Here is a 26,736-nt window from a genome sequence, read left to right as displayed (position 1 = left end):
GTACTTCAAGAAATATAATAAACAAATAATTATCGAAATCGGTTCAGCCGTTCTCGAGTTATGCGCTTACCAACACATTTTGCGATTCATTTTTATATATAAGATTGTAGAGGAAATTTATGTTTTGATTATTTGATACAAAACAAAGTTGAAAATAATAGTGTTGAAATTTTAGAGAATGTTTACATGAATGTAACAACAGTTGAGTGACATGATATAAATAACAAATGTAAATACAATTCGTACATTTTAGTGTGTTCATTTTGTTTACTGAACTAATTTATAAATAAATAATGTATTATTATGTATAGTAGGTAAATTTATTACAATAAAATAAGTTATTAAAATGATCCGAATCGTTTAATATACGCATGGAAAATCCAGTATGAAATACAAAACGCTTTATTTTTGAAGTACCTATGTTAAAAATTTAAAAACCTTTTCATTAAAATAAATCCCCAATAATAACAAGCAAAAGATTAATTTATCCCAATTTGCGGTTCTATCGATATAAAGATATCCGAAAACCGCGTATTAAAATTACAATATAGGTAGCAATTAATTTCGCGCCAAAAACAAACCAATTCTCTTAACCAAACATCAATTTTATACGCAAATAAAATTAAAGGAGAGCGCTCATGTTTTTCGGCTCATTTTCTATTCTCTTCCGTAGATAATTGTAGACAGGGAGCTGAAGTGGAATTATCTGAAGGGATTTGATTAATTAAGTAATTGCTATTTTTGGTATCATCTTTTCTGACTTTGTTTGGTCACATCTATCACTTGGTGTTTTCTTACTGACACAAGGCAAAAAATATTAGCTTATGATCTTAGAACGTTTCATTTGTAACGTGGAAATCTTTTATTTGAATAAAATGTAAATTATAAGTGGGAATATTATACCTAATAACATTAAATTGGTATAAAAAAGTTCCACCGTTTTTATCAATACATATTATTATATTAAAGCAACCTACTATACAGATAACGAGGCGACTAACAAATAAAAAACTTAATGATAATGTCAGTAATTGGTAGCCATGTAATTCAATTGTTCCTTTGGCATCTCAAAGAGACTTTTACAAAAAAATCAAACAGCCTCTCAGTCTAAGTTCTTTCACAAACAAGATTGACGTGCAAAGTACTTAACATTTATTTCATGAGCAAACCGTTTGATTTGATTTCAAATGAATTAATTCAATTTATGCTAAGCGCTTTTTTGTCTTGTTCAAACAACCATGTACCTTCCCTTTACAAGATCGCTTAATGTGTTTTCGGTTTTTAAAACGAACGACGGTAATGAGATTTCCATAAGTGGTATTCTCGAATGTTCTTTTCATTTCAACAATTTGAATATTTATTAAGTTTGTAATAATGGAATTGTTTTAAGGAGGAATTACGTATTCTTATAAGTACCTATAATACCTATAAGTGTAAGTAGTTTTGAACGTCTTAAAAAATTGCACTAAAAGAAAGATTTTCCAATGAAAATTTCCTTTTTACGACAACCTCGTAAAATCTTACAATGTACCATTACGGATTTAACACGTGTACAAATTGGGGTCAAAATTTCTATTAAACTCTACAGACCCCGAATAAAGCGATGAAACTAGTAATTTTCGGCGACGTATGACGCTCATCAGAAAAACATTATGCTTAGGGTGCTCACACTGCTTTTGCATCCCTAATATCGAGGCAATGTGCCAATTTCCATTACGACACGGAATATAGCCTTTCAGTTTAATGTTTGGATGGTATTGTAAAGTTTTGTTCTAATCATATTGAAGAAGTTAGCTAGTTGAAGACTCGTATAGTATGTATTCGAATATTATGTTACAAGATTTATGACTAACTAGCGGTCCGCCCCGGCTTCGCCCGTGGTACATATTCACGTTTTCTCTACATAAGAACCATCCTCGAACTTCAAGGAATATTATAAAAAAAGAATTAATGAAATCGGTTAAGCCGTTCACCAACACATGCGCTTACCAACACATTTTGGGATTCATTTTTATATTATAGATAAATCGATTTTGTTCGAGTCTGTAAGTTGAAAAGAGCAGTAGGTAGTTATTATCGTTTTGAGAAATTATCTAGCATTACACATTACATCAATAAAATGTAAATGTAGTGTGTGTGTTTGTTTTCTTTTAAACTCGAACTCAAATATTTATTAAATCAACAAGTATCCCTTCAGTCATAAGTTTTAAACGTAAAACTTTTACCACCTATTAATGAAAGATTTACCACAGATTTGGAAAGCAGTTTCTACAGAGAAGAACCTAAAATAAATTCTATGGTTGATTCTTTATGAAAGTGTAATAGATTTTTATGCATATAAACTAAATTAAATAAATTGCGGTAATTTGCGGTTCTGTTACATAGACTAGGGTTATAATATCTAATGTAATATCGAGATATTATTGTCTAGTTATCAGTTTTATGGAATCAGTTTCTAATCTTCAAGCCTTAATTAAACAGTACAGTTTCAAACACATTTAACACCAGACACGATATCATAACATTACGCAACGGTTATCTACAAATCACTGGAACAGTAACAGCTATTACGGCCGATTACGCGTCATTTAGTTCGCGTAATACATGGTAATAGGTCGCGTAATGGTAACATGGTAATAGTGGTGCCACATGTTGCAAATTTGAATAGCCATGGTCATGTTTATGTTAAAATTTAGTTGTACACAGGGTAGAAACATGACAAGGGATGTTATGTTTAGGATTAAGGATGATACGCTACACCATACCGGGGACGGGGCGTGCCGGAGTCGGGAAACAAATCTATACATAAGCTATACTAATATTATAAAGCTGAAGAGTTTGTTTGTTTGAACGCACTTATCTCAAGAACTACTGGTCTGATTGGAAAAATTCTTTCGTTGTTAGATATCTCATTCATCGAGGAAGAATATAGGCTATATATCATCACGCTAAGACCTACAGGAGCGGAGCCACGCGGGTGAAACTGCGGAGCGCAGCTAGTGAAACAATATCGGTACAGATTTCACAACGCCATGCCCCGTCCGTGCACGGCCTGAACATGGCTATGTTCAGGCATAAATCACTTCATAAAAAAAGTTTACAATAATGTTTAATCGAGCATCTAAATATTAGATATGATTATACTGTCCGCGATGCGCGGGATGATTAGGAAAATAAAATAATAGTACCTTAATAGTCTGTTGATCAACTATAGAATTTTGGTTAAAGAATGGTCGTTTTAATAATAAGTTTATTCAATATTCATATAAAATTATGAAAAATAAATTTAAAATTACCTATTGTATCTAATATAAGCTTAGATAATAACCGAAGAACTGCTTTTTACATAAATATAATCAAATACTTAATAATTCTATCAAATAGAAAATGATATGGAAAAAGAAACTAGTTAGAAACTCTTAAATTTCTCAATAATCTTGCGTGAAATAAACTGCAAGAAAATAAGTAAGTTGTAACTAGTTTCTTGTTGTTTCTTCTTAAAACTGTAAACTTACCTACTTGATCACAAGTTCTTACATCGGTGGTGGAAAATACAAGTATTTTAAAACGTTTAATAATACACATACTTTTATTTAGCCCTAAATACCCTTACCATGAATATGAAACAAAAATAATATAATATATTATTATTGATAACTTTATATTAATTACAGCTAAATTCAGTAGTTTTTGCCTACGTACATATATTATATAAGTTAAAACCAAGGTTATAACTAACCTTTCATATTTCTAATATGAAAATCACTATCACTACATAGTATAAAACAAAGTCGCTTTCTCTGTCCCTATATCCCTTTGTATGCTTAAATCTTTCAAACTACGCAACGGATTTTGATGCGGTTTTTTTAATAGATAGAGTGATTCAAGAGGAAGGTTTAAGTATATAATTTATTAGGTTTTAGACAAAGCGTGCTAAGCCGCGGGCGGTAAGCTAGTCAGAAATAAAAATTAAAAGATCAGTTAACATATTTATTTGAAATTCATTTGTTCATACATTTCTATTTCATATGTATTTATTTAAACACTATAAAGAAGAAAAATCAGAAGTTTATTAAAAACTAGCCATTTATAACGTCTAGGTAAATTCAAGCAGTTTTATTTTAAAAAACGCAACGTCCTGCCATTCAATATTTTTCCCCTCATATCGTTTGACCCGTGACCCGTATATGTATGCTTTTTCGCTATCTGTGCTTTAAAATAACTAGATCGAAAATAACGCTATTTCATTCGAAGATAAAATTGATTTTTTGTATTTATAAACATATAAGGAGGAACATATTTATTAAAATATCTGTAATGAAATGTTGGAACGGAATGTTGATATTTTAATACTTGTGTATTGAAATTTGAAACGCTTGAATTATAAAATAAATATGATAAATAACATCCCAATTGTTTTTTAAGATCTTTTATATTGTACCTAATGTATATCTGTTGATTTAAAAATACAATGTCGATTAACACCTAACAATATTTTATTGACCTAAACTTTAATTTATTCTAATGGACTTCTCTTTTTTGTTTCTAGCTAAGCATTCTTATTGTATTTAAACTAGATTTCTAACCGCGGCTTCGCTCGCGTTTTCGAAGAAAAACTCGCAAAGTTCCGTTGTCCCGAATTCAATTACCTACATACCAAATTTTAGTTTTTTATGTTGTCTGTGGTTATGTTTCTGTTCATGTTCATGTTACAGAAACAATATCTATATATGCAATCTTACTGTGCACGACAAAACGTAAATGTAAAGTACACAACTCATTTAATTAGTATAGAATAAGATAACGTATAAACTCCTGAAGGCTTACGCCTGAAGGCTTATTTTTAGTATGAATAAATGTATGTCTTATTTGAGTTCTTAAATGTAAAGTTTTATATGTTTGGAAAGTAAAGTATTTAATCTGTCTAGTATTAACGTAGAGTAAGCTCCTGAAGGCTTATGCCTGAAGGATTATTTTATAACTAAGAATAGAATAGCGAATTTATATGTAAAGATGTTTGTTAAATTGTTATTACGTAGTCATAATTAGATAGGAAAATTCATGAAAGATTATGACTGAAGACTTATTTACTTGGAATTTAAAATATTTATGTCTTGTTGATAGTAAATGTTTATGTTTGTTTATTGAATATTGAAAATGTCTTTGTTTATGTGTTGCCTTAAGTATACGATAATGTTTTGTCTTTCTTTGAATTTACTATTGTAGATGTTAATATTTAATGATTATGTAATGATTAGGATATTATGTAAATTTAATGTTTCTTTTCCCGACAGCATCACGTCCGCGACTGCGCGCACAAACCGTTCCCCGCAGTATATTTATACACCTGAAGCGGGGGACGGGGTAGTATAAAAGTAAATTTCGGGAAAATCGTGCGCGCAGTCTAAACGGGGCGTTGGCGGGATATGTTATGGATGTAGAATTAATTAGTAATATAATAATGAATGTAATGAAAACGTAGAAAATGTAAAATTGTGTAAAAATAAAGAGAATGAAAATAAAGGGTGAGGAAAGGGGCGTGGCCAGCCGGAGTGGAGGGGATAACACGTAGAGTATAAATATCGACGCAAAACCGGTTGCGTCATGGCATTCCAGTTGCTCCCGCGCTATAAGAAGAAATTAAGGAAATAACTCCGCTCCGGCTTGGCACCCTGGCCCTCTGCGTATGAAGAAATAATTGTTTGTATTATTTACAAACCCCCCCGCCACTACAGTCCACTTGAGAGGGCCTGCCGCCAACATTGGTCAGCTTCGAACCGGATCAGAAGAAAAATGAACACGAGAAGCCGGAGCGGAAGAGGAGCCACGCCATCGGTATCCGAGACGACCGCCACCGCCACAGGAACGTCATCAACGAACACATCGGAAGAAACGAGCGGCACGACGGAGACATCGGAGACCTGCACGACCGCGACGAGAACGACGAGGACAGAAGAAAAGAGCAGCTCGACGCCACCTACGCCGAGCACCATGCCCGCCGACAAGTTGCAGCCAGCGCCGTCACCCGTCGTAGGATACACAAACGCCGCTTTCGCGGCGCCAGCCGACAACGCCGACGCGCCGACGACCGCCGCTTTCGCGGCGCCAATAAGCAACGTCAACTTAAATACAGACGCCGCTCTCGCGGCGCCATCGAACGTCGCCGTCGGGTCGCCAGCACGCCGCTCGAAGACGCTCCGCCAGGCATCAGAGGTGCGGTCGCGGCGCTCCGTAGCCTCCCGCAAGAGACTCCTCGCGGAGTTGGAGGCGAAGGAACGCCTAGCCGAACTAAAGCTGGAACAAGCGAAGGCCGCAGCAGAACTAGAAAAGGCGCGGTTAGAAAGAATCCGCGCTGAAGAAGAATCAACAACGGAAGAGGAAGAAGAGGACTACGAACCGGAACGACGGGTCGAGTCGTGGTTGAAACAGCATTCAAGCCAGCCACTGCCACCCGCCGCCAACCCGACTCGCGAGCTCTCACCGCCACGCTACATAGCGAAGAACACCGACAACAAGGAAGACCGAGGATGGGGGGCCCGCCAGGAACAGGACGACGGGCAACGGGAACCGAAGAAAGACCCGCCCACGCGGTCACCAGAAGTTGCGGCAATTGTAACCGCCTTCAACGAAGTCGCAAGAAGCCAAAGGAAAGTAATAAGATACGGCGGTGAACTACCGACGTTCACCGGCTCCAGCAACGAGTGGCTATCGTTCAAGGCATCGTATGAAGAAACTGAAGAGGGATTCACCGACGGGGAAAACGTCGCACGATTGAGGAAGGCGCTGAAAGGAGCAGCCCTAGAAGCCGTCACCGCCCTACTCATATCACACACCGGACCCGAGAAGATCATCGAAGCCCTGCAGAGAAGGTTCGGCCGCCCAGACGCGCTCGTTTTGGGTGAAATGGAAAAAATTAAATCGCTACCACGAGTGTCGGACAACCCCCGGGATGTTTGCATATTCGCAAACAAAATAGCGAATATCGTCGCCACCGTCGAAATACTAGGAAAACCAGAATACCTGCACAGCCCGGAAATGCTGCGGCAGGTGCTCGAGAAGCTCACACCGATCATGAAGAATAAGTGGTACGACTTCGCCGCCGACGAACGAGACAAGACACCGCTACTGAAAAAGCTCGCAGAGTTCCTGAATAAAGAAGCAGACAAGTGCTCCAGTTACGCTCCGTTAGACACAGAGACGGAGAGGATAACAAGGAAAAGGACGGAGCGCGCCTACGCAGCAAGCAACGCGAGCGAGCGAGAAACAAGATGCCCGGTGTGCGAGCGAGAACACAAGCTTATCGAGTGCCGACAATTTACGAACAGCGACGTAAATACACGATGGGAAATAGCGAAGAAACATCGAGTGTGCTTCCGCTGTCTGCGAAGCAAACATCAACGAGCAACATGCCGCGCTCGTCCATGCGGCCTCAACGGGTGCACCATGAAGCACCACAAGATGCTCCATCATACAAAGACAGCGGAAAAGAAAAATGAAGAAACGACTCAACCGCAAGCCGAAACGAAGAACGACGAAAAAGTCCTCGTGTCGGCGATAAACATCAACAGCGCTACGTCGGAGCAACCTACGCGCCGCCGCGCGTATCTGAAGATCGCCCCCATCACCATCACGGGGCCGAAAGGAAAATGCGACACGTACGCGCTGCTCGACGAGGGAAGCACGGTGACCATCATAGAAACGGCACTTGCAGAACAGCTGGGTCTCGACGGGCCACGCGAGTCCATCACAATTCAAGGTGTGAATGGACACGAGAACGAGCACGAGTACAGCAAGAGAGTGAAGGCACGAGTACGAGGACGGCATGAAGAAAAAGATTACGTATTAGACAACGCCCGCACCGTGCACCAACTCCACGCGTTCACGCAGTCCATCCGCGAAAGTGACATCGCCCGCTGCAACCATCTGCACGACCTGCAAGACGACCTGCTGTACGAGAATGCAACACCGAAGCTGCTGATCGGACAAGACAACTGGGAGCTCATTATAACACGTAAACTACGGCACGGCAAGAGGAGTCAGCCCGTCGCATCGAAGACACTGTTAGGATGGGTACTGCACGGCTGCCGTTCATCGAACAAGCACCCAGTTTTGTTCTGTTCTCATCTCTCGGAAGCGGAGAAGTCACCCGACACACTCGAAAATATGATGAAGAAATACTTCGAACTAGAATCCATCGGCATCGAACCTAAGCGACAGCGCAGCGACCCGGAGCAGCAGGCACTCAACATACTGGAAAAGAAAAGTCAACGCCTGCCGTCCGGCCGATATGAAACCGGACTCCTATGGAGAGACGAGTCCGCAGATACACCGAACAACTACGGCGACACACTGAAAAGACTGAAGACATTGGAAAAGAAATTGGACAAAGACGGAGAGCTGAAGAGACAATATGAGGAAAGAATCGAAAATCTACTCTCGTCCGGCTATGCAGAGAAGGCGCAGACTCCGCCCACCGGCGGGAGAGTGTGGTACCTCCCACACTTTCCAGTGATCAACCCGGACAAAGCGAAGATTCGTCTGGTGCACGACGCGGCCGCTAAGTCACACGGCCGCTCTCTCAACGACATGCTGCTGCCCGGGCCCGACCTACTGCAATCTCTGCCCGCCGTCATCATGAAGTTCCGTCAACATCCAATCGCCGTGTCCGCCGACATCAAGGAAATGTTCATGCAGATAAAAATTATAGAAGAAGACCGCGACGCGCTGCGCTTCCTCTGGCGTGGCGACCGACGCGACGACGGGCCGCCCGATGAATATCGTATGACATCGCTCATCTTCGGCGCCTCTTCATCACCGTGCACCGCGCTCTACATCAAGAATAGAAACGCGCAAGAACACGCGAACGAGAGTCCGGCAGCCGCACGCGCGATTCAAGAGAACCATTATATGGACGACTATATACATAGCTACGCTACCGAAGATGAAGCAAAGGAGATAACGGCGCACGTCGATCGCATACATCGATACGCCGGCTTCGAGCTACGTGGGTGGGCGTCGAACAAAGAAAACGCGATAAGAAACTTTACGAACACCGGGGCGACCACCGTCGAGATCGGCGGGAGCGAGACAGAGCGAACATTAGGGCTACTTTGGCATGTGAAGCAGGACTACATAGGCTTTCGTGTCAACACGAAACGTGTACCACAAGAAATAATCGAAAATAAGCGAACACCTACGAAGAGAGAAGCCCTCAGTCTCATCATGTCGGTCTTCGACCCACTCGGCCTCATCGCGCCCATCCTCACACCGGCGAAAAGGATAATGCAGGATACGTGGAAGTACAACACCGGCTGGGACGACCCCATTCCCGACGCGCTACAACACCGCTGGGAAAACTGGGTGGCGAATATACAGCATCTCGACGCGCTCCGCATCCCGCGCTGCTATGACTACGAACCCGCTGCTGAGAGAGAGGTACACACGTTTGTGGACGCCAGCGAAGAGGCATACGCAGCAGTCGTGTATATCAGAGCGACGCGCGCCGACGGATCAATACACATCGCGATCGCCGCCGCGAAAAGCAGAGTCACGCCCACGAAACCGGTATCGATTCCACGTCTGGAGCTGCAAGCCGCCCTGCTCGGAGCACGCCTCACACGAACAGTCGAGGAAGGCCACGACTTTGTCTTCAAGAGAAAAGTGTATTGGAGCGACTCGAGAACAGCGCTCGCATGGATACGCGGCGAGCCCCGCACATACAAGACGTTTGTAGCGCACAGACTAGCCGAAATAGAAGATCTCACGAAGAAGGATGAATGGCGCTGGGTTCCCACGGCGCACAATACGGCGGACGACGCTACACGCAACACCCCCGCTGACTTCGACCCGCAACACCGTTGGTTCACCGGTCCAGACTTCCTCCGCTATGAAGAATGCGACTGGCCGGTTGAGAAGAAGGAAAACATCACCGACACGGGCGAAGAAAAAGAAAAATGCGGCGCGTTGAACTCGTCGGACCCCGCCCCCGCGTTCATCGACCTCGAACGCTTCTCAACATGGACTCGGCTAGTGCGCACAACGGCCCGCGTACTGCAATTCATCGAACTCTGTCGTCGCCCCAAACAACTCGTCAACGCAACACGTCGAAAACGTACAAGAAAAAACGAAGAAAAGGACGCGACGTGGAAAAGAAATACGAAAAAGAACAAAGAGAAAATCGTCTCGCGTCCGAACAACGAAGAAAGAAAATATATAATACTGAGCGCGCGCCACCTACGCGCCGCGGAAAACGTGCTTGTGAAATTAGCACAACAAGCAACGTACGGAAAAGAGATAGCGATACTACAGCGAGGAGACCCGCTCCCTGAAAAATGTCAAGGTCCACTAGCGGGATTAAGTGTCGCATTGAACGAAGAAGGAATACTGAAACTACGAGGAAGGGTGAATGAAGCCAGCGCGATCGAGGCAGAGGCCGCAAACCCGACAGTGCTCGACGGAAAACACAAGTATACGCAGCTCTACATACAGCATGTACACGAAAAGTTACATCACGGCGGCGTCGAAATTGTAGTAAATGAACTAAGGCAAAGACTGTGGATAACAAGAATACGACCCGCGACAAAGGAGGTGCTAAAGAGCTGCCCGCGCTGCCGCCTGCTGCGCGCCAAACCCGCGCGCCCATCCACCGGCGACCTGCCTGCCGCACGCCTCGCGCATCACGCGCGCCCATTTACATTCACCGGACTCGACTACTTCGGCCCGCAAGAAGTAACCGTCGGCCGCCATCGAGAGAAGCGCTACGTGGCCCTCTTCACGTGCTTAACATCGCGCGCAGTACATCTAGAAGTCGTCGCCTCGCTCAGCACCGACTCAGCGATCAACGCGCTGCGCCGCTTCATAGCGCGGCGCGGCTGCCCGGCCGAAATATGGAGTGACAACGCGACGTGCTTCCGCGCGGCCAACCGAGAGCTCACGGACGCGTGGGCCGCACTTGAAGAAGAAGCAGCAGCCCGCCGCATCAGCTGGCGCTTCCTTCCGCCGGCCGCCCCATTCATGGCCGGCGCGTGGGAGCGCATGGTACGCACCGTGAAAGAAGCCCTACGCCACACGCTTCACGAGCAGCACCCCAGTGACGAGACGCTCGTCACACTCCTCGCCGAAGTAGAAGCCACCGTAAACTCACGCCCACTCACTCATGTGGCCGTGACCCCCGACGTGCCGCCCGCCATCACACCGAATATGATCCTGCTGGGCTCCAACTGTTACGTGCCGCCACCCTGCACCATCGAAGAAGACCAAACAACAGCGCGCACACACTGGAAGCGCGCGCAACAGCTCGCCGACACCTTCTGGCGACGCTGGGTGCGAGAGTACCTGCCCGTACTCCAACAGCGGCGGGAGCCCCACGCAAGCGGCGCGGCCCCCAAGATCGGCGACCTGGTCATCGTGTGCGACTCCAATCATCCGAGGAACACGTGGCCCCGAGGACGAGTCATCGCCACGTATCCCGGCAAGGACGGCGAGGTACGAGTGGTCGACGTGGAGACCAGCGGCGGCAGAATCCTCCGGCGGCCCACCAAGAAGATCGTCGTGCTACCAGTTCGAATCGCAGAGTGCGACGGCGGGAGAAATGTGCACGACAAAACGTAAATGTAAAGTACACAACTCATTTAATTAGTATAGAATAAGATAACGTATAAACTCCTGAAGGCTTACGCCTGAAGGCTTATTTTTAGTATGAATAAATGTATGTCTTATTTGAGTTCTTAAATGTAAAGTTTTATATGTTTGGAAAGTAAAGTATTTAATCTGTCTAGTATTAACGTAGAGTAAGCTCCTGAAGGCTTATGCCTGAAGGATTATTTTATAACTAAGAATAGAATAGCGAATTTATATGTAAAGATGTTTGTTAAATTGTTATTACGTAGTCATAATTAGATAGGAAAATTCATGAAAGATTATGACTGAAGACTTATTTACTTGGAATTTAAAATATTTATGTCTTGTTGATAGTAAATGTTTATGTTTGTTTATTGAATATTGAAAATGTCTTTGTTTATGTGTTGCCTTAAGTATACGATAATGTTTTGTCTTTCTTTGAATTTACTATTGTAGATGTTAATATTTAATGATTATGTAATGATTAGGATATTATGTAAATTTAATGTTTCTTTTCCCGACAGCATCACGTCCGCGACTGCGCGCACAAACCGTTCCCCGCAGTATATTTATACACCTGAAGCGGGGGACGGGGTAGTATAAAAGTAAATTTCGGGAAAATCGTGCGCGCAGTCTAAACGGGGCGTTGGCGGGATATGTTATGGATGTAGAATTAATTAGTAATATAATAATGAATGTAATGAAAACGTAGAAAATGTAAAATTGTGTAAAAATAAAGAGAATGAAAATAAAGGGTGAGGAAAGGGGCGTGGCCAGCCGGAGTGGAGGGGATAACACGTAGAGTATAAATATCGACGCAAAACCGGTTGCGTCATGGCATTCCAGTTGCTCCCGCGCTATAAGAAGAAATTAAGGAAATAACTCCGCTCCGGCTTGGCACCCTGGCCCTCTGCGTATGAAGAAATAATTGTTTGTATTATTTACAAACCCCCCCGCCACTACAGTCCACTTGAGAGGGCCTGCCGCCAACACTTACTAAAAACTCTATGTAATATTAAATTCTAAACTGCATCAGATAAGTGATTCCTCAGATGTATAGTGCGAAAAAAATATAAGAAAACAAAACAATAATTTAAAGATAGAAAAAACAAATGAAAAATATCTTGAACAAGAGTTACAAGTTACAAGTTATACGTGAGGTTGTGCAAGTCATACCATACCTACTCCATTGCTGAAATATAATAGAAGCCTTTTGAATAGTAAATCGTTAATGTAGAGTTCGTTTTATAAATGAATACTTATACATACTAATATTATAAATGCGAAAGTAACTCTGTCTGTCTGTCTGTTACTCAATCACACCTAAACTACTGAACCAATTTGCACGAAATTTGGCATAGTTATATTTTGACACCTGAGAAAGGACATAGGATAGGTTTTTATCCCGGAAATCCCACGGGAACGGGAACTATACGGGTTTTTCTATGACTGCGCGGGCGATGCCGCGGGTGGAAAGCTAGTACTTTATAAATAAATACCTAAATACTTAAGAAAATAATGATAACGTTTCAAATATAACATAGAATTGAAAGGAATAAGCCTGGAGAATATTACAGAATAATATGAAAGATACATTAAAGATAAGTACTTCAAGAAAAAGGGAATTACTAACTGACAAGAACAGACTTGGAGGGTATAAGTTTGAGGACATGTGACATGTTCCAAGTTCTCAATTGTCCATCTTTATTATGGCATTAATCTTTTTAGATTTAATACATATTGTGGTGAAGGAAAAAATAGGTTTCACATGTTCATTATAAATGGAAGGTCACTTAAGATTCACTTGATATCAAATATAAAGTACAATTTGGAATATAATATTTTAAGTAAATTTTCAATACTATAAGATTCATGGCTGTTATTCACCCAAAAATAAACTAAATATAACCTATGTCATTCAGGAAGAATATAGCTCTAGATAGCCTATATCATTATCAATATCGGTTCTAAAATTTCAAAGCTTATTTGGAATGTACAAACATAAAACTCTTTCCTATTTCTGATATGAACTAGCCTCGCTGTTTAACTGGCATAAATTCGAGGTAAATTAAGTACGTAAAAAGCTACTTAAAACTATATTAAAAAAAAAAACATGTGAACCCTATTTTTTCCTTCACCACAATATGTATTAAATCTAAAAAGATTAATGCCATAATATAGTTAAAAAAAGAAAAAAAGAAATTATTTCGGACGAATTGTTCCAGAGATTAGCGCGTTGAATCATACAAACTCTCTTCATAATTTTATATAAAGTTAATTTTAAACACTATATACTATAGATATAGATATTAGTAATATCATAAAGCCGTTGACACATGTGGCGAGGACATCAAAGTCGCTCGCGTAAACGACCTGAAAGTTTTATTTCAAAAGTTTAACCCTTCGAGAATGTTCTATAGCTTAAGTTTGTTGGAAGTTACGAATTGTATTTGCTAGTTTGAATATTTTGGCCTTCATTTTTGGTTTTAATTTTGATGTGTGCGTGTTTTATTTATGATTAAAGAGGTACATAGTTTTAGAATAGCAGTAATGTAAGAATTTGTACTTATCTATACTGATCTTGTTGCTATTTTAATAGTACCAGTTTCTTTATTTCTTTATGTTCGCATCAGTATAGCAGCAATAATCAGTAATCAGCATCAGTATGCTGCTATAGCAATAAGCCTAATGATTTATTTTGGGATTTTAATATTATCCTTACGTGTCAAAACTTAACAAAATATACCGAAACCATCCGAAACATAGTCTTTCTTTCTAAAATCTTATAACAACAACGTCAATGTATGTTTAGATAAACATTCACATACAAACACACACATAAATAGTTTGACGTCTATTTATATGTGTGCATTCAAAATAACTCAGTCAAATGAAACACGTGGAATAGCAGGCCGGTTAATTTCGCTCGCTGCGATCCCGCTTCAAGTTTCAAAGTCAAATAAATGCTAAAATTCCAATTTGAACTCTGTTTATCACTTAAAATAGGTGTAGTATATGGTTTCCACAGTGGTATCTACATTTGTTCAGTGGTTAAGGTGTAGGTAAGCGTAGATAGAGATGTTCTGGGTTCGATTCCTGGTTGGGACCAAGATACATTTTATCTTCGTCTGGGTCTTGGTCCTGGTCCTGGGTCTGACGGGACATAGAAAACTGATAAACTATTTGTCGGAAAAGAAAATCGATCAGTGACTAATTTGTATAATGCATCTGCCCCATACCCTAAAAGGGACAAGGGGTACTTACTTTACTTTTACAAACAAGGCGACATTTTGCAAGTCACAGTTCCTCGTGGATATCTTTATAATATAACGAATTTCCTTTTTGATAGTGAACAGTCATAATACATAGCAACTCCTGATACATCCGGGATTACCAGGGATAAAGATATGTATTCCGGAAAAAATATAGTATACTTACGTCGCTAAGGAATAATAAATCTTTCTGCTGTTGAAATTACTTTCAATATCGGTTGTATAGTTTCGAAGCTTTTTTGTAAGTAATAAACAAAAAAATGATGATCTTTGTTTATGTAGATTAAAATCTGATAAAATCTGAATAATATTAATTCTCACTCAATAGTTCAATCTGTAATTTAAAAAGAAATTAATCTTCAAATACGTCAGCATTTCTATCAATAGAAGGGAAGTGCTAGAAAAGTCCCTAATCCTACGCCTTTTGCTCTTATTCATCTGACTTTTCAATAAATCTTCGTTCTCTATTACCGTATTACGAGAAATGAAGGTACAGAAAACTAGGCAAACATATTTATACAAGTCTTCAAGTAATTTGATTTTTTTATATATAAGAGCAGGCAACTGAGCAGGTAGATCACCTAATGAAATTAAAAATTACCTTTGTGAGGCTGTTACCGGCTGTCGAAGATGGATGTAGGCTCTCTTTTTAAAGGTCATACACGTGCGGGAATACAGAAGGGGGTAGACTGTTCCACAAGGTGGTAGTGCGGGGTATAAAAAAGTGTCGCGAGAAGCGTACGGTGATTCTATTATAAACTAGCTGCTCCGCGCGGTGTCACCCCCGTGGCTCCACTCCCGTTGCCCGTAGCGTGATGAAATATAGCCTTCCTCGATATCTAATACCGAAAGAATTTTTCAAATCGGACCAGTTCCCGAGATTAGTGCGTTCAAACAAACAAACAAACAAACAAACTCTTCAGCTTTATAATATTAGTATAGATTAACTTTTTAGGTTAAGAGTGTTACCATTGCATAAAATTTTGCAAAATTCTGACTGGAATTAGGTATCTACCAGTAAAATGACATATTATAATCTCCGAAAATCTACGTTTAAACACTAGATAGACTATCAGGGATAGGTATTATTAGTGGTGAGCCGACCCTTAACGATAATAATGTACGGGAGATGCATCTATCGGAAACACGATCTTATTAAGTCTTCTTTTGTTCACACTCTATGACGTGTTCTATTATTTCGTAGCTTAATAATAATAATTAATTTATATCAAATAACTAGTAGAAATCAACCTGTTTTATACTATTTATGAGTAGTTCCTGAGCATTTAGCGTTTTTTAGTTCATAAACAATGTAAAAACATAAAAATGAATTGTGAAATGAGGTTAAAAACACAACCAATCCTAAAAATATTGCCCCTGTTGCAATAAATTTCGCAAAATCCAGGTTCACGAATTCACCATTCTATCCTTTAAAAAAAGGTCTAAATCCACAGGCATACGTTTTAAAAAACAATACCGACAAAGCTGTAACACGGGCAAATAAAAGGGAACAACGGTAACATACCACAGTAAATATAGATGGAATTCACAAACGATACCCCATGGAATAACCTCGTATTGCGTTAGCAAAGATTCACATAATTCATTTAGCCGCTAACTTTGACACTACAGAATTTGTTGAGCACACAAGATTGTCTGCTGTTAGTGTGTTTGTAATTCTGTTAACTGTATAGATGTTTTAGCTAACAAGTTTGTTTATCATTTACTGGCTTCCGCCCGCAGCTTTGCCCGCGTGGTGTTTTGATAAAAGGTAGCTTATGTTCTTTCTGGGTCTAAAGATTGTCCGTGCCAAATTTCATCAAAATCGGTTGAGAGGTTTAAGCGGGAAAGCGTAAAAGACAGACAGACAGAGTTGCTTTCGCATTAATAATATTAGTAGGGATGGTACAACTAGCTGTGTTGCCCGGTTTCATACCCGGACGCACACGAGGACAAAAGCAAGTATACTTTCAGGTTATATTTGTGTTATTCTGATGAATAAGCAGCCTATATTACTGTAAAGTTATATCAAAATTCGTCCCGTGGTTTTATCGTGAAAGAGAGGTGATACGTACATCCATCCCAGACAACTTCAGCCTTTGTAATATAAGTAAGATCTTTTTTTAATTTTATTAAGTTCATTTACAATGTTGAAAAAAACTATTTGACATCACACCCACTTTCCGGCCTCCGGACTTTTAATTAACTTTATACTCTGTGTTTTTCAGTTCACAAACAATATTTTTAGCTTTACAGCGAGAAAACATTTATTTTTATCCTACAATCCAGATAAGGTTAAAAAAGAAAATATATTTATAAACTTAAAGCTCTAAATTTAGTAAGGCCTATATTACAGAATAAGGCCTCTCTTTACACATATTATAGAAGGACAAAATCGAGATGCCAAATATAAGACTTTTGTGATGGGACAAGGAGATTATTGTGCTAATAAAAATTCGGAGTACTCTCATTGAAAGAGGCATTGTCACTGAATTGGTACTTGAATTGAAAATCAGTTTTGTCGATTTCGAGTGTGTTATTAATGCCTAGTTTTGTTGGCATTTTTTCCAGTGTAGGAAAGGTTTTAGCTTTAAAAACGTTTGCTTCACTAAAAAATTGGTTGTCTGTAAAGTCGGTTTACTGACGAAAGTTGAACGTGACAACTGACAACGTCTTAAGGCCGATTGTGCTTCTTAATCGCTGGTTTCGCGCTCTCGCTTGCACTTCAATCCTTACATGGAACGCCTCAGAGCGAGGTAACGCCGCATGAGTCATGTTTTTTTCGTGCGTGCAGCCGGCTCTATCGAATTATAAGACGTTGTCACGTCAAAACGACTTTTCAAACATACAGTTGCTTATAAATGTTTTTAAATATGTAGTTTCCATACGCTCACTTCGTATTATGGGAAGAAAATGGCTAAAGCATAATATTGGTAATAGAAATATTACATTTGTCGTAGTAAAAACCCTTCCAATTTATCACTATAAATAAGTTATTTATATTAAACGTTAACCAACGCCTGCTAGATTGTATAGCCAGCAAACTATGCTTCAAAACTCAAATAGACTGAAAAATACACTGTAATGTTAAGGTATTTTCATCTCTATTGTCATGTATATAAAGATCAATTTCTCTTATCGTTACGTATGCTTCCAAACTTAAGTAGACTGAAAAATACAGTGTTATGCTAAGATATTTTGATCTCTATTGCCATGTATATAAAGGTTAACTTCTCTTATCGTATTGTCATCCATTTAGTACGAATGTACGTATTTATTAACAGTTGTTAGTTCCCACAAGTAAACTTGGTTATAGTTCTGTTTTTTTCTCAAATGCTGTCAACCGTTGATTAGTTGGTTATCTGTATTTATAAATTCCTGTATTCCATATTGCAACTCAAATGTATTATATTTAATAGCCATAAGTTTCGAAACAATTTCAATTTTAGAGAAAAGTGGCAGAATAACCGTCGTGTAAAGTAACGCAGTAGAAAAACCATACATCACAAGAACTGACTAAATTTCATAATTAATTACTTAGGAAAGTTGGTAGAAGATAAGTCACACAGACTATTTCGCTTTTTGTGTTTTAATAAAAGTCGAGAAGAGCAGGAAAATTTTGGGAAATCTACTATATATTAACCAGAGTAATGTACCATTTACTTACTAGTAAATAAAATATTCATATTAATAGATAAAGGGACGAGGATATTTTTACTGTGAAAGGTCACTTCACCTGTATTTGTACAGCCAATTTACTGAGTTTAAAGTAGAAGAAAACTATGTAATATTAAAGTTGATATTAAAGAGAAATAAGCATCTATTTTGTACACATTACTAAATTAATGTAAACATCTGCTAAGTTATCTTGATGGTATTCACAAATACTGTATTAATCGAAACAAAACTCTAACTAACAACATAGACAATAAAATTTCCTAAAATTATTAGTAATTCATGTTTGTAAGATAAGTGGTTGATGGACAATTTGATTTGAAAAATCACATATTTGAGCCAAACAGCGCACGGACCGCGTACACGCTTTTAAGCATATTATCATTGACTTATTGAACGTTGCGAACCACATTGATACATTTCTATCACAAAGAGTCTATAAAATTATGTACAAAATCGATCAAATTGATAAACCCGAAAAAAGTTATCGTATTCATACAATCTGGGAATATTTTAGGTCAGTTAAAAAGTTCAGAGCTGTTAGCGGGATGCGAGCAAATTGTTAGCAATTCGTTTCGAATATTTTATTTGCTTCGCAAGTTTGATATTCCGTTATACGTAGGTTTATGGCGGCTCTATATTAGTGCCGTGAATACACATTGCGAATTCGCCGCATATAAGTTGTGTTCTCCACATTGACGCGAATTCGCCGTATAAGTTGTGTCCTCCACATTCATACGATATTCGCAGTTGTTCGTGAAATCCGCTGTGAAATGAACGTAGAAGCTGCTAACAAAATCACTTTTTTACTATAGCGCAGTCGTTTGTGAAACCCGCCGTGAATTGGTCGTAGAATCTGCTGTCAAAATCACTACGTTACTTTAACCCATTGAGCGCCAAGCGGCCCGATCGGTCCCAGACACAATTGATTTTCTATTGTATCTGTCGTTCCGGGGCCTGATTTATTAAGATACTCTGGTACGGGTCCGCGAATATCCGTAAACATACACATTCGTAGGTGAACGCCGTGCAAAGGAGGCGCAAATCCTTTGTCGCGGATATAATACCGACTTTGATCGGGGAACAGACGCGAACGAGCGTGCACAACAGGAAAACCGTCCACATGCCTGTTCACAGAGCTTCACAGCCACATTCACAGCACTAGTGTGGAGCCGCCGTTATACATATTCTACGGAAAACGAAACTCGACGTTTGTTTAAAAGTTTTATTGACAAACTCGTGTGATTAAAGTAACTTACGTATCGAGTTTGAACGTGTAAAGGTTTGAAATACATATTTTGTTGGGAACACTCTTGTGTTACTTTTAATTGTGTTTTATAAGTATAACCTTGTATAGGTAAGGGAATAAGTTTGGAGATTCGATAATGAAATGATGCAACAAATAAATCGAATTGTAGAGACACAATAACAAATTTTCATTTTGTTCTCAATGCTCATGTAACTATGTTATTTAGAAATAAAGGATTTTTAACCGATTTTAAACGCGATTTATTAATTTTAAATCGCGTCCGTTAAAATCCGTTAAAATTACTTAATTTCTAAATGTATAATACTCGCGTAAAATCAAACACTACAAAATAGGTATGTAGGTAGCTGTACTATGTATGTTGTTAATACGCATCTTGTCCTTTGGTTTGTCTAAGCCTATGTTCAAAACGATCATTTTTAATTCAACTAGCAGCGCATAAAGAGACAATTTGCAAATTTTTATTTCTATCCATATTATTCAACAATTTCCCACTTATCTTTAATTCAATACAAAGTACTTCAAATCTCCATGTGACGTTTTAACAGCACAGCGTATATAATGTGACACAATTGGCCATAAATCATTTTATACACATTCAACAGCCCCGAGAGAAAGGGGAGTAAGGAATAAATTCGTTTCCATGTCATATCGTCAAGGTATAAGTGACTTATTGTAATCACTCAATTCATACATACCCAGATGTGTCTACTGATTTCATATGAATTAAATCGTTTAATCTTTTGTCACTTAAAATATTAGTTAGATTATGTGAAATAAATAAATTTAAAGGTAATAAGTACTGGGATGCTTTACGGAAATATCCCTGTAAATATCCCCTAGTAAAACAGCAATAATATAATTTATGCTAACAAAATATGATTTTCATAATAAAAGAGTATGTGTGCAGAGCACACGTGTCAGAAGTGAAACTTTTTGGCAAGATTCAAATATACCAAAACTGTCGTACTCCATGACGTGACGGCATTGCCATGACAACCTCGTAATTTTACTCTCATCGCACCAAAAGAAGTTTCACTTCAAAATATGTTAATTTTATATTTGTCTTATCCGTCAACTTTTTAGCTCTAATAAAGCCTTTGTCAATCAGGAATAAGGTGCCTTTATAAATGACAACATTTTCAAATTCTGTTTAGCTTTCACACAAACTACAATTTTAGCAAACACAATACAAATATGTCCTCTAGACTTGCAGCTTAATTCCCACAGAATTTATATTATAACGCTGGTTAAACCAAACAAAAGCTGTCATGATAATTCGCTACCAACCCGAAAATTAGTACCCAAATAATCTCCCAGTACATATCACATGTTATTTTAGTATATTCATAAATAATTTATATCAGCTTTACGCGCTTTATTTGCGGTTTGTGGGTTTAGATAATATTAAAATTAATCGAAAATATTGGGAGCGTGATTGATTTATTTTGGTGAGAATTTGGAATGAAATTTTGGAGAAAAAATGTTTGGAATATAGCCGATGGAATCTTAATGGACGTCTTCAATTGTCGTATAATGTTTTGTATAATTGCTTTGTATGAGTTTTAATATTATTAATTTCTTTTGCTTTACCGTAGCGATGCTTTATCACAGAATAGTTAATTTAGACACGTGACAAAAAGTTAGTCATAATGTGCTAAATGGAATATACGTACTTATCAACATTTAAAGACTATTCCCACTGCCATAGAGCCCTTATCCTACTAATATTATAAATGCGAAACTTTGTGACGATGTGTGTGTGTTTGTTACTCTTTCACGCAAATACTACTGGACCGATTACAATAAAATTAAGCACACATATAGAGGGTAACTTGGATGAACACATATGATAGTTTTTATCCCGAAAATCCCACGGGAACGGGAACTATGCGGCTTTTCTTTGAAAACGCGGGCGAAGCAGCGGGCGGAAAGCTAGTTCTACAATACATTATGTACTGAAATTAGGATAACTAATAAGTTTACACAAAAACAATTTACAAACTATTAATTCTGATATTCAGATAATATATCGTGTATTTTGAGTTGGCTGCCTAATTTTGAAAACGTTCAATGTTCATATTTACCAAAAATATTGAACGTTTTAGAGCACTCAGATAAATTGAAGTAAATATACGATTTTTATATCGAAACCTATAAATGTCTGTTGTATGAGACGGTTCGTTTGTATTTCTCAATTGGTGAAGTTTAGTATTCTAAAAGGATTGTCCAATTTTTTATCAACATTCTGAAATTGTTTATCTGGGTGATAAACTTCTCAACGCAGATACACTTTTTTTCTTATTATATATATACACATATATATATTATAAATGAAACCCGTTTTTGGTCACGGCATCACGCGTGAACGGGTGGACCGATTTCGGTACTTAATTCATTTTTTAATATAATACTTGATATACGAGGATGGTTCTTATGAAAAAAAAAAACATAAACATAATTAATAATTTCTTCATACAATTTTTTTCGTAACATTAATGCTTAGTTTTTGTCTGTTTTTCTGGATTTACTAGAATCAATTTTGCCAACGCATGTTATTTTTACCTCCCTTGATTCCAAAATTAAAAGCGTTGTCTACATGTTGTCTACTATAGCCAAAATTAAGCATTTCTTGAGAACTAATTGCAAGAATACTTTCATTATAGATTTATAATCTATAATTAATCTATCATGAAAGTAAAAACAATGCAATTGAATTTATATTTTTTGGTTTTTATGGCATTCAAATGCTTTATAAATATAAATTTATAAAGAATAGAAAAAATTCGATCACGAGGCGGGACTTGAACCCGCATCCTTCGCGCCATTCCGGGGCGGATGCCTAACCAACTCAGCCACTCGTGACCCGCCTGAGCAATCGAATTTATTCTATCCTTTCAGTTTTATGTGTCTTAAGGGACACACCGCGCGCCATCTATTGAGATGATTTAACAACCATCTCAACCAATATGAAGCACTTTTCAGTGAATACAATATTGTAACGATGGAACACGACCTTTTCTTGAATTTATATTTTTTGGTTTTTATGGCATTCAAATGCTTTATAAATATAAATTTATAAAGAATAGAAAAAATTCGATCACGAGGCGGGACTTGAACCCGCATCCTTCGCGCCATTCCGGGGCGGATGCCTAACCAACTCAGCCACTCGTGACCCGCCTGAGCAATCGAATTTATTCTATCCTTTCAGTTTTATGTGTCTTAAGGGACACACCGCGCGCCATCTATTGAGATGATTTAACAACCATCTCAACCAATATGAAGCACTTTTCAGTGAATACAATATTGTAACGATGGAACACGACCTTTTCTTGAATTTATATTTTTTGGTTTTTATGGCATTCAAATGCTTTATAAATATAAATTTATAAAGAATAGAAAAAATTCGATCACGAGGCGGGACTTGAACCCGCATCCTTCGCGCCATTCCGGGGCGGATGCCTAACCAACTCAGCCACTCGTGACCCGCCTGAGCAATCGAATTTATTCTATCCTTTCAGTTTTATGTGTCTTAAGGGACACACCGCGCGCCATCTATTGAGATGATTTAACAACCATCTCAACCAATATGAAGCACTTTTCAGTGAATACAATATTGTAACGATGGAACACGACCTTTTCTTGAATTTATATTTTTTGGTTTTTATGGCATTCAAATGCTTTATAAATATAAATTTATAAAGAATAGAAAAAATTCGATCACGAGGCGGGACTTGAACCCGCATCCTTCGCGCCATTCCGGGGCGGATGCCTAACCAACTCAGCCACTCGTGACCCGCCTGAGCAATCGAATTTATTCTATCCTTTCAGTTTTATGTGTCTTAAGGGACACACCGCGCGCCATCTATTGAGATGATTTAACAACCATCTCAACCAATATGAAGCACTTTTCAGTGAATACAATATTGTAACGATGGAACACGACCTTTTCTTGAATTTATATTTTTTGGTTTTTATGGCATTCAAATGCTTTATAAATATAAATTTATAAAGAATAGAAAAAATTCGATCACGAGGCGGGACTTGAACCCGCATCCTTCGCGCCATTCCGGGGCGGATGCCTAACCAACTCAGCCACTCGTGACCCGCCTGAGCAATCGAATTTATTCTATCCTTTCAGTTTTATGTGTCTTAAGGGACACACCGCGCGCCATCTATTGAGATGATTTAACAACCATCTCAACCAATATGAAGCACTTTTCAGTGAATACAATATTGTAACGATGGAACACGACCTTTTCTTGAATTTATATTTTTTGGTTTTTATGGCATTCAAATGCTTTATAAATATAAATTTATAAAGAATAGAAAAAATTCGATCACGAGGCGGGACTTGAACCCGCATCCTTCGCGCCATTCCGGGGCGGATGCCTAACCAACTCAGCCACTCGTGACCCGCCTGAGCAATCGAATTTATTCTATCCTTTCAGTTTTATGTGTCTTAAGGGACACACCGCGCGCCATCTATTGAGATGATTTAACAACCATCTCAACCAATATGAAGCACTTTTCAGTGAATACAATATTGTAACGATGGAACACGACCTTTTCTTGAATTTATATTTTTTGGTTTTTATGGCATTCAAATGCTTTATAAATATAAATTTATAAAGAATAGAAAAAATTCGATCACGAGGCGGGACTTGAACCCGCATCCTTCGCGCCATTCCGGGGCGGATGCCTAACCAACTCAGCCACTCGTGACCCGCCTGAGCAATCGAATTTATTCTATCCTTTCAGTTTTATGTGTCTTAAGGGACACACCGCGCGCCATCTATTGAGATGATTTAACAACCATCTCAACCAATATGAAGCACTTTTCAGTGAATACAATATTGTAACGATGGAACACGACCTTTTCTTGAATTTATATTTTTTGGTTTTTATGGCATTCAAATGCTTTATAAATATAAATTTATAAAGAATAGAAAAAATTCGATCACGAGGCGGGACTTGAACCCGCATCCTTCGCGCCATTCCGGGGCGGATGCCTAACCAACTCAGCCACTCGTGACCCGCCTGAGCAATCGAATTTATTCTATCCTTTCAGTTTTATGTGTCTTAAGGGACACACCGCGCGCCATCTATTGAGATGATTTAACAACCATCTCAACCAATATGAAGCACTTTTCAGTGAATACAATATTGTAACGATGGAACACGACCTTTTCTTGAATTTATATTTTTTGGTTTTTATGGCATTCAAATGCTTTATAAATATAAATTTATAAAGAATAGAAAAAATTCGATCACGAGGCGGGACTTGAACCCGCATCCTTCGCGCCATTCCGGGGCGGATGCCTAACCAACTCAGCCACTCGTGACCCGCCTGAGCAATCGAATTTATTCTATCCTTTCAGTTTTATGTGTCTTAAGGGACACACCGCGCGCCATCTATTGAGATGATTTAACAACCATCTCAACCAATATGAAGCACTTTTCAGTGAATACAATATTGTAACGATGGAACACGACCTTTTCTTGAATTTATATTTTTTGGTTTTTATGGCATTCAAATGCTTTATAAATATAAATTTATAAAGAATAGAAAAAATTCGATCACGAGGCGGGACTTGAACCCGCATCCTTCGCGCCATTCCGGGGCGGATGCCTAACCAACTCAGCCACTCGTGACCCGCCTGAGCAATCGAATTTATTCTATCCTTTCAGTTTTATGTGTCTTAAGGGACACACCGCGCGCCATCTATTGAGATGATTTAACAACCATCTCAACCAATATGAAGCACTTTTCAGTGAATACAATATTGTAACGATGGAACACGACCTTTTCTTGAATTTATATTTTTTGGTTTTTATGGCATTCAAATGCTTTATAAATATAAATTTATAAAGAATAGAAAAAATTCGATCACGAGGCGGGACTTGAACCCGCATCCTTCGCGCCATTCCGGGGCGGATGCCTAACCAACTCAGCCACTCGTGACCCGCCTGAGCAATCGAATTTATTCTATCCTTTCAGTTTTATGTGTCTTAAGGGACACACCGCGCGCCATCTATTGAGATGATTTAACAACCATCTCAACCAATATGAAGCACTTTTCAGTGAATACAATATTGTAACGATGGAACACGACCTTTTCTTGAATTTATATTTTTTGGTTTTTATGGCATTCAAATGCTTTATAAATATAAATTTATAAAGAATAGAAAAAATTCGATCACGAGGCGGGACTTGAACCCGCATCCTTCGCGCCATTCCGGGGCGGATGCCTAACCAACTCAGCCACTCGTGACCCGCCTGAGCAATCGAATTTATTCTATCCTTTCAGTTTTATGTGTCTTAAGGGACACACCGCGCGCCATCTATTGAGATGATTTAACAACCATCTCAACCAATATGAAGCACTTTTCAGTGAATACAATATTGTAACGATGGAACACGACCTTTTCTTGAATTTATATTTTTTGGTTTTTATGGCATTCAAATGCTTTATAAATATAAATTTATAAAGAATAGAAAAAATTCGATCACGAGGCGGGACTTGAACCCGCATCCTTCGCGCCATTCCGGGGCGGATGCCTAACCAACTCAGCCACTCGTGACCCGCCTGAGCAATCGAATTTATTCTATCCTTTCAGTTTTATGTGTCTTAAGGGACACACCGCGCGCCATCTATTGAGATGATTTAACAACCATCTCAACCAATATGAAGCACTTTTCAGTGAATACAATATTGTAACGATGGAACACGACCTTTTCTTGAATTTATATTTTTTGGTTTTTATGGCATTCAAATGCTTTATAAATATAAATTTATAAAGAATAGAAAAAATTCGATCACGAGGCGGGACTTGAACCCGCATCCTTCGCGCCATTCCGGGGCGGATGCCTAACCAACTCAGCCACTCGTGACCCGCCTG

At 39.0% G+C, this 26,736-nt stretch overlaps 2 protein-coding genes across 2 annotated transcripts in view; both read left to right on the top strand.

Annotated features, from left to right (window-relative positions):
- The window catches only part of LOC123698754, a 125,842-nt gene that overhangs the window by 5,105 nt on the left and 94,001 nt on the right, over positions 1 to 26,736 (top strand). The window lies entirely within an intron of this gene.
- Positions 5,794 to 11,610, top strand: LOC123698723. The gene has a single exon (XM_045645475.1). The coding sequence runs from the start codon at positions 5,794 to 5,796 to the stop codon at positions 11,608 to 11,610; it is 5,817 nt and encodes a 1,938-aa protein (XP_045501431.1).

This window comes from Colias croceus, chromosome 16 (genome assembly GCF_905220415.1).
Source record: "Colias croceus chromosome 16, ilColCroc2.1".
Classification (NCBI taxonomy): Eukaryota; Metazoa; Arthropoda; class Insecta; order Lepidoptera; family Pieridae; genus Colias; species Colias croceus.
Note: the sequence above shows the minus strand (reverse complement) of the source record. Positions and strands in the feature narration are given on the sequence as shown.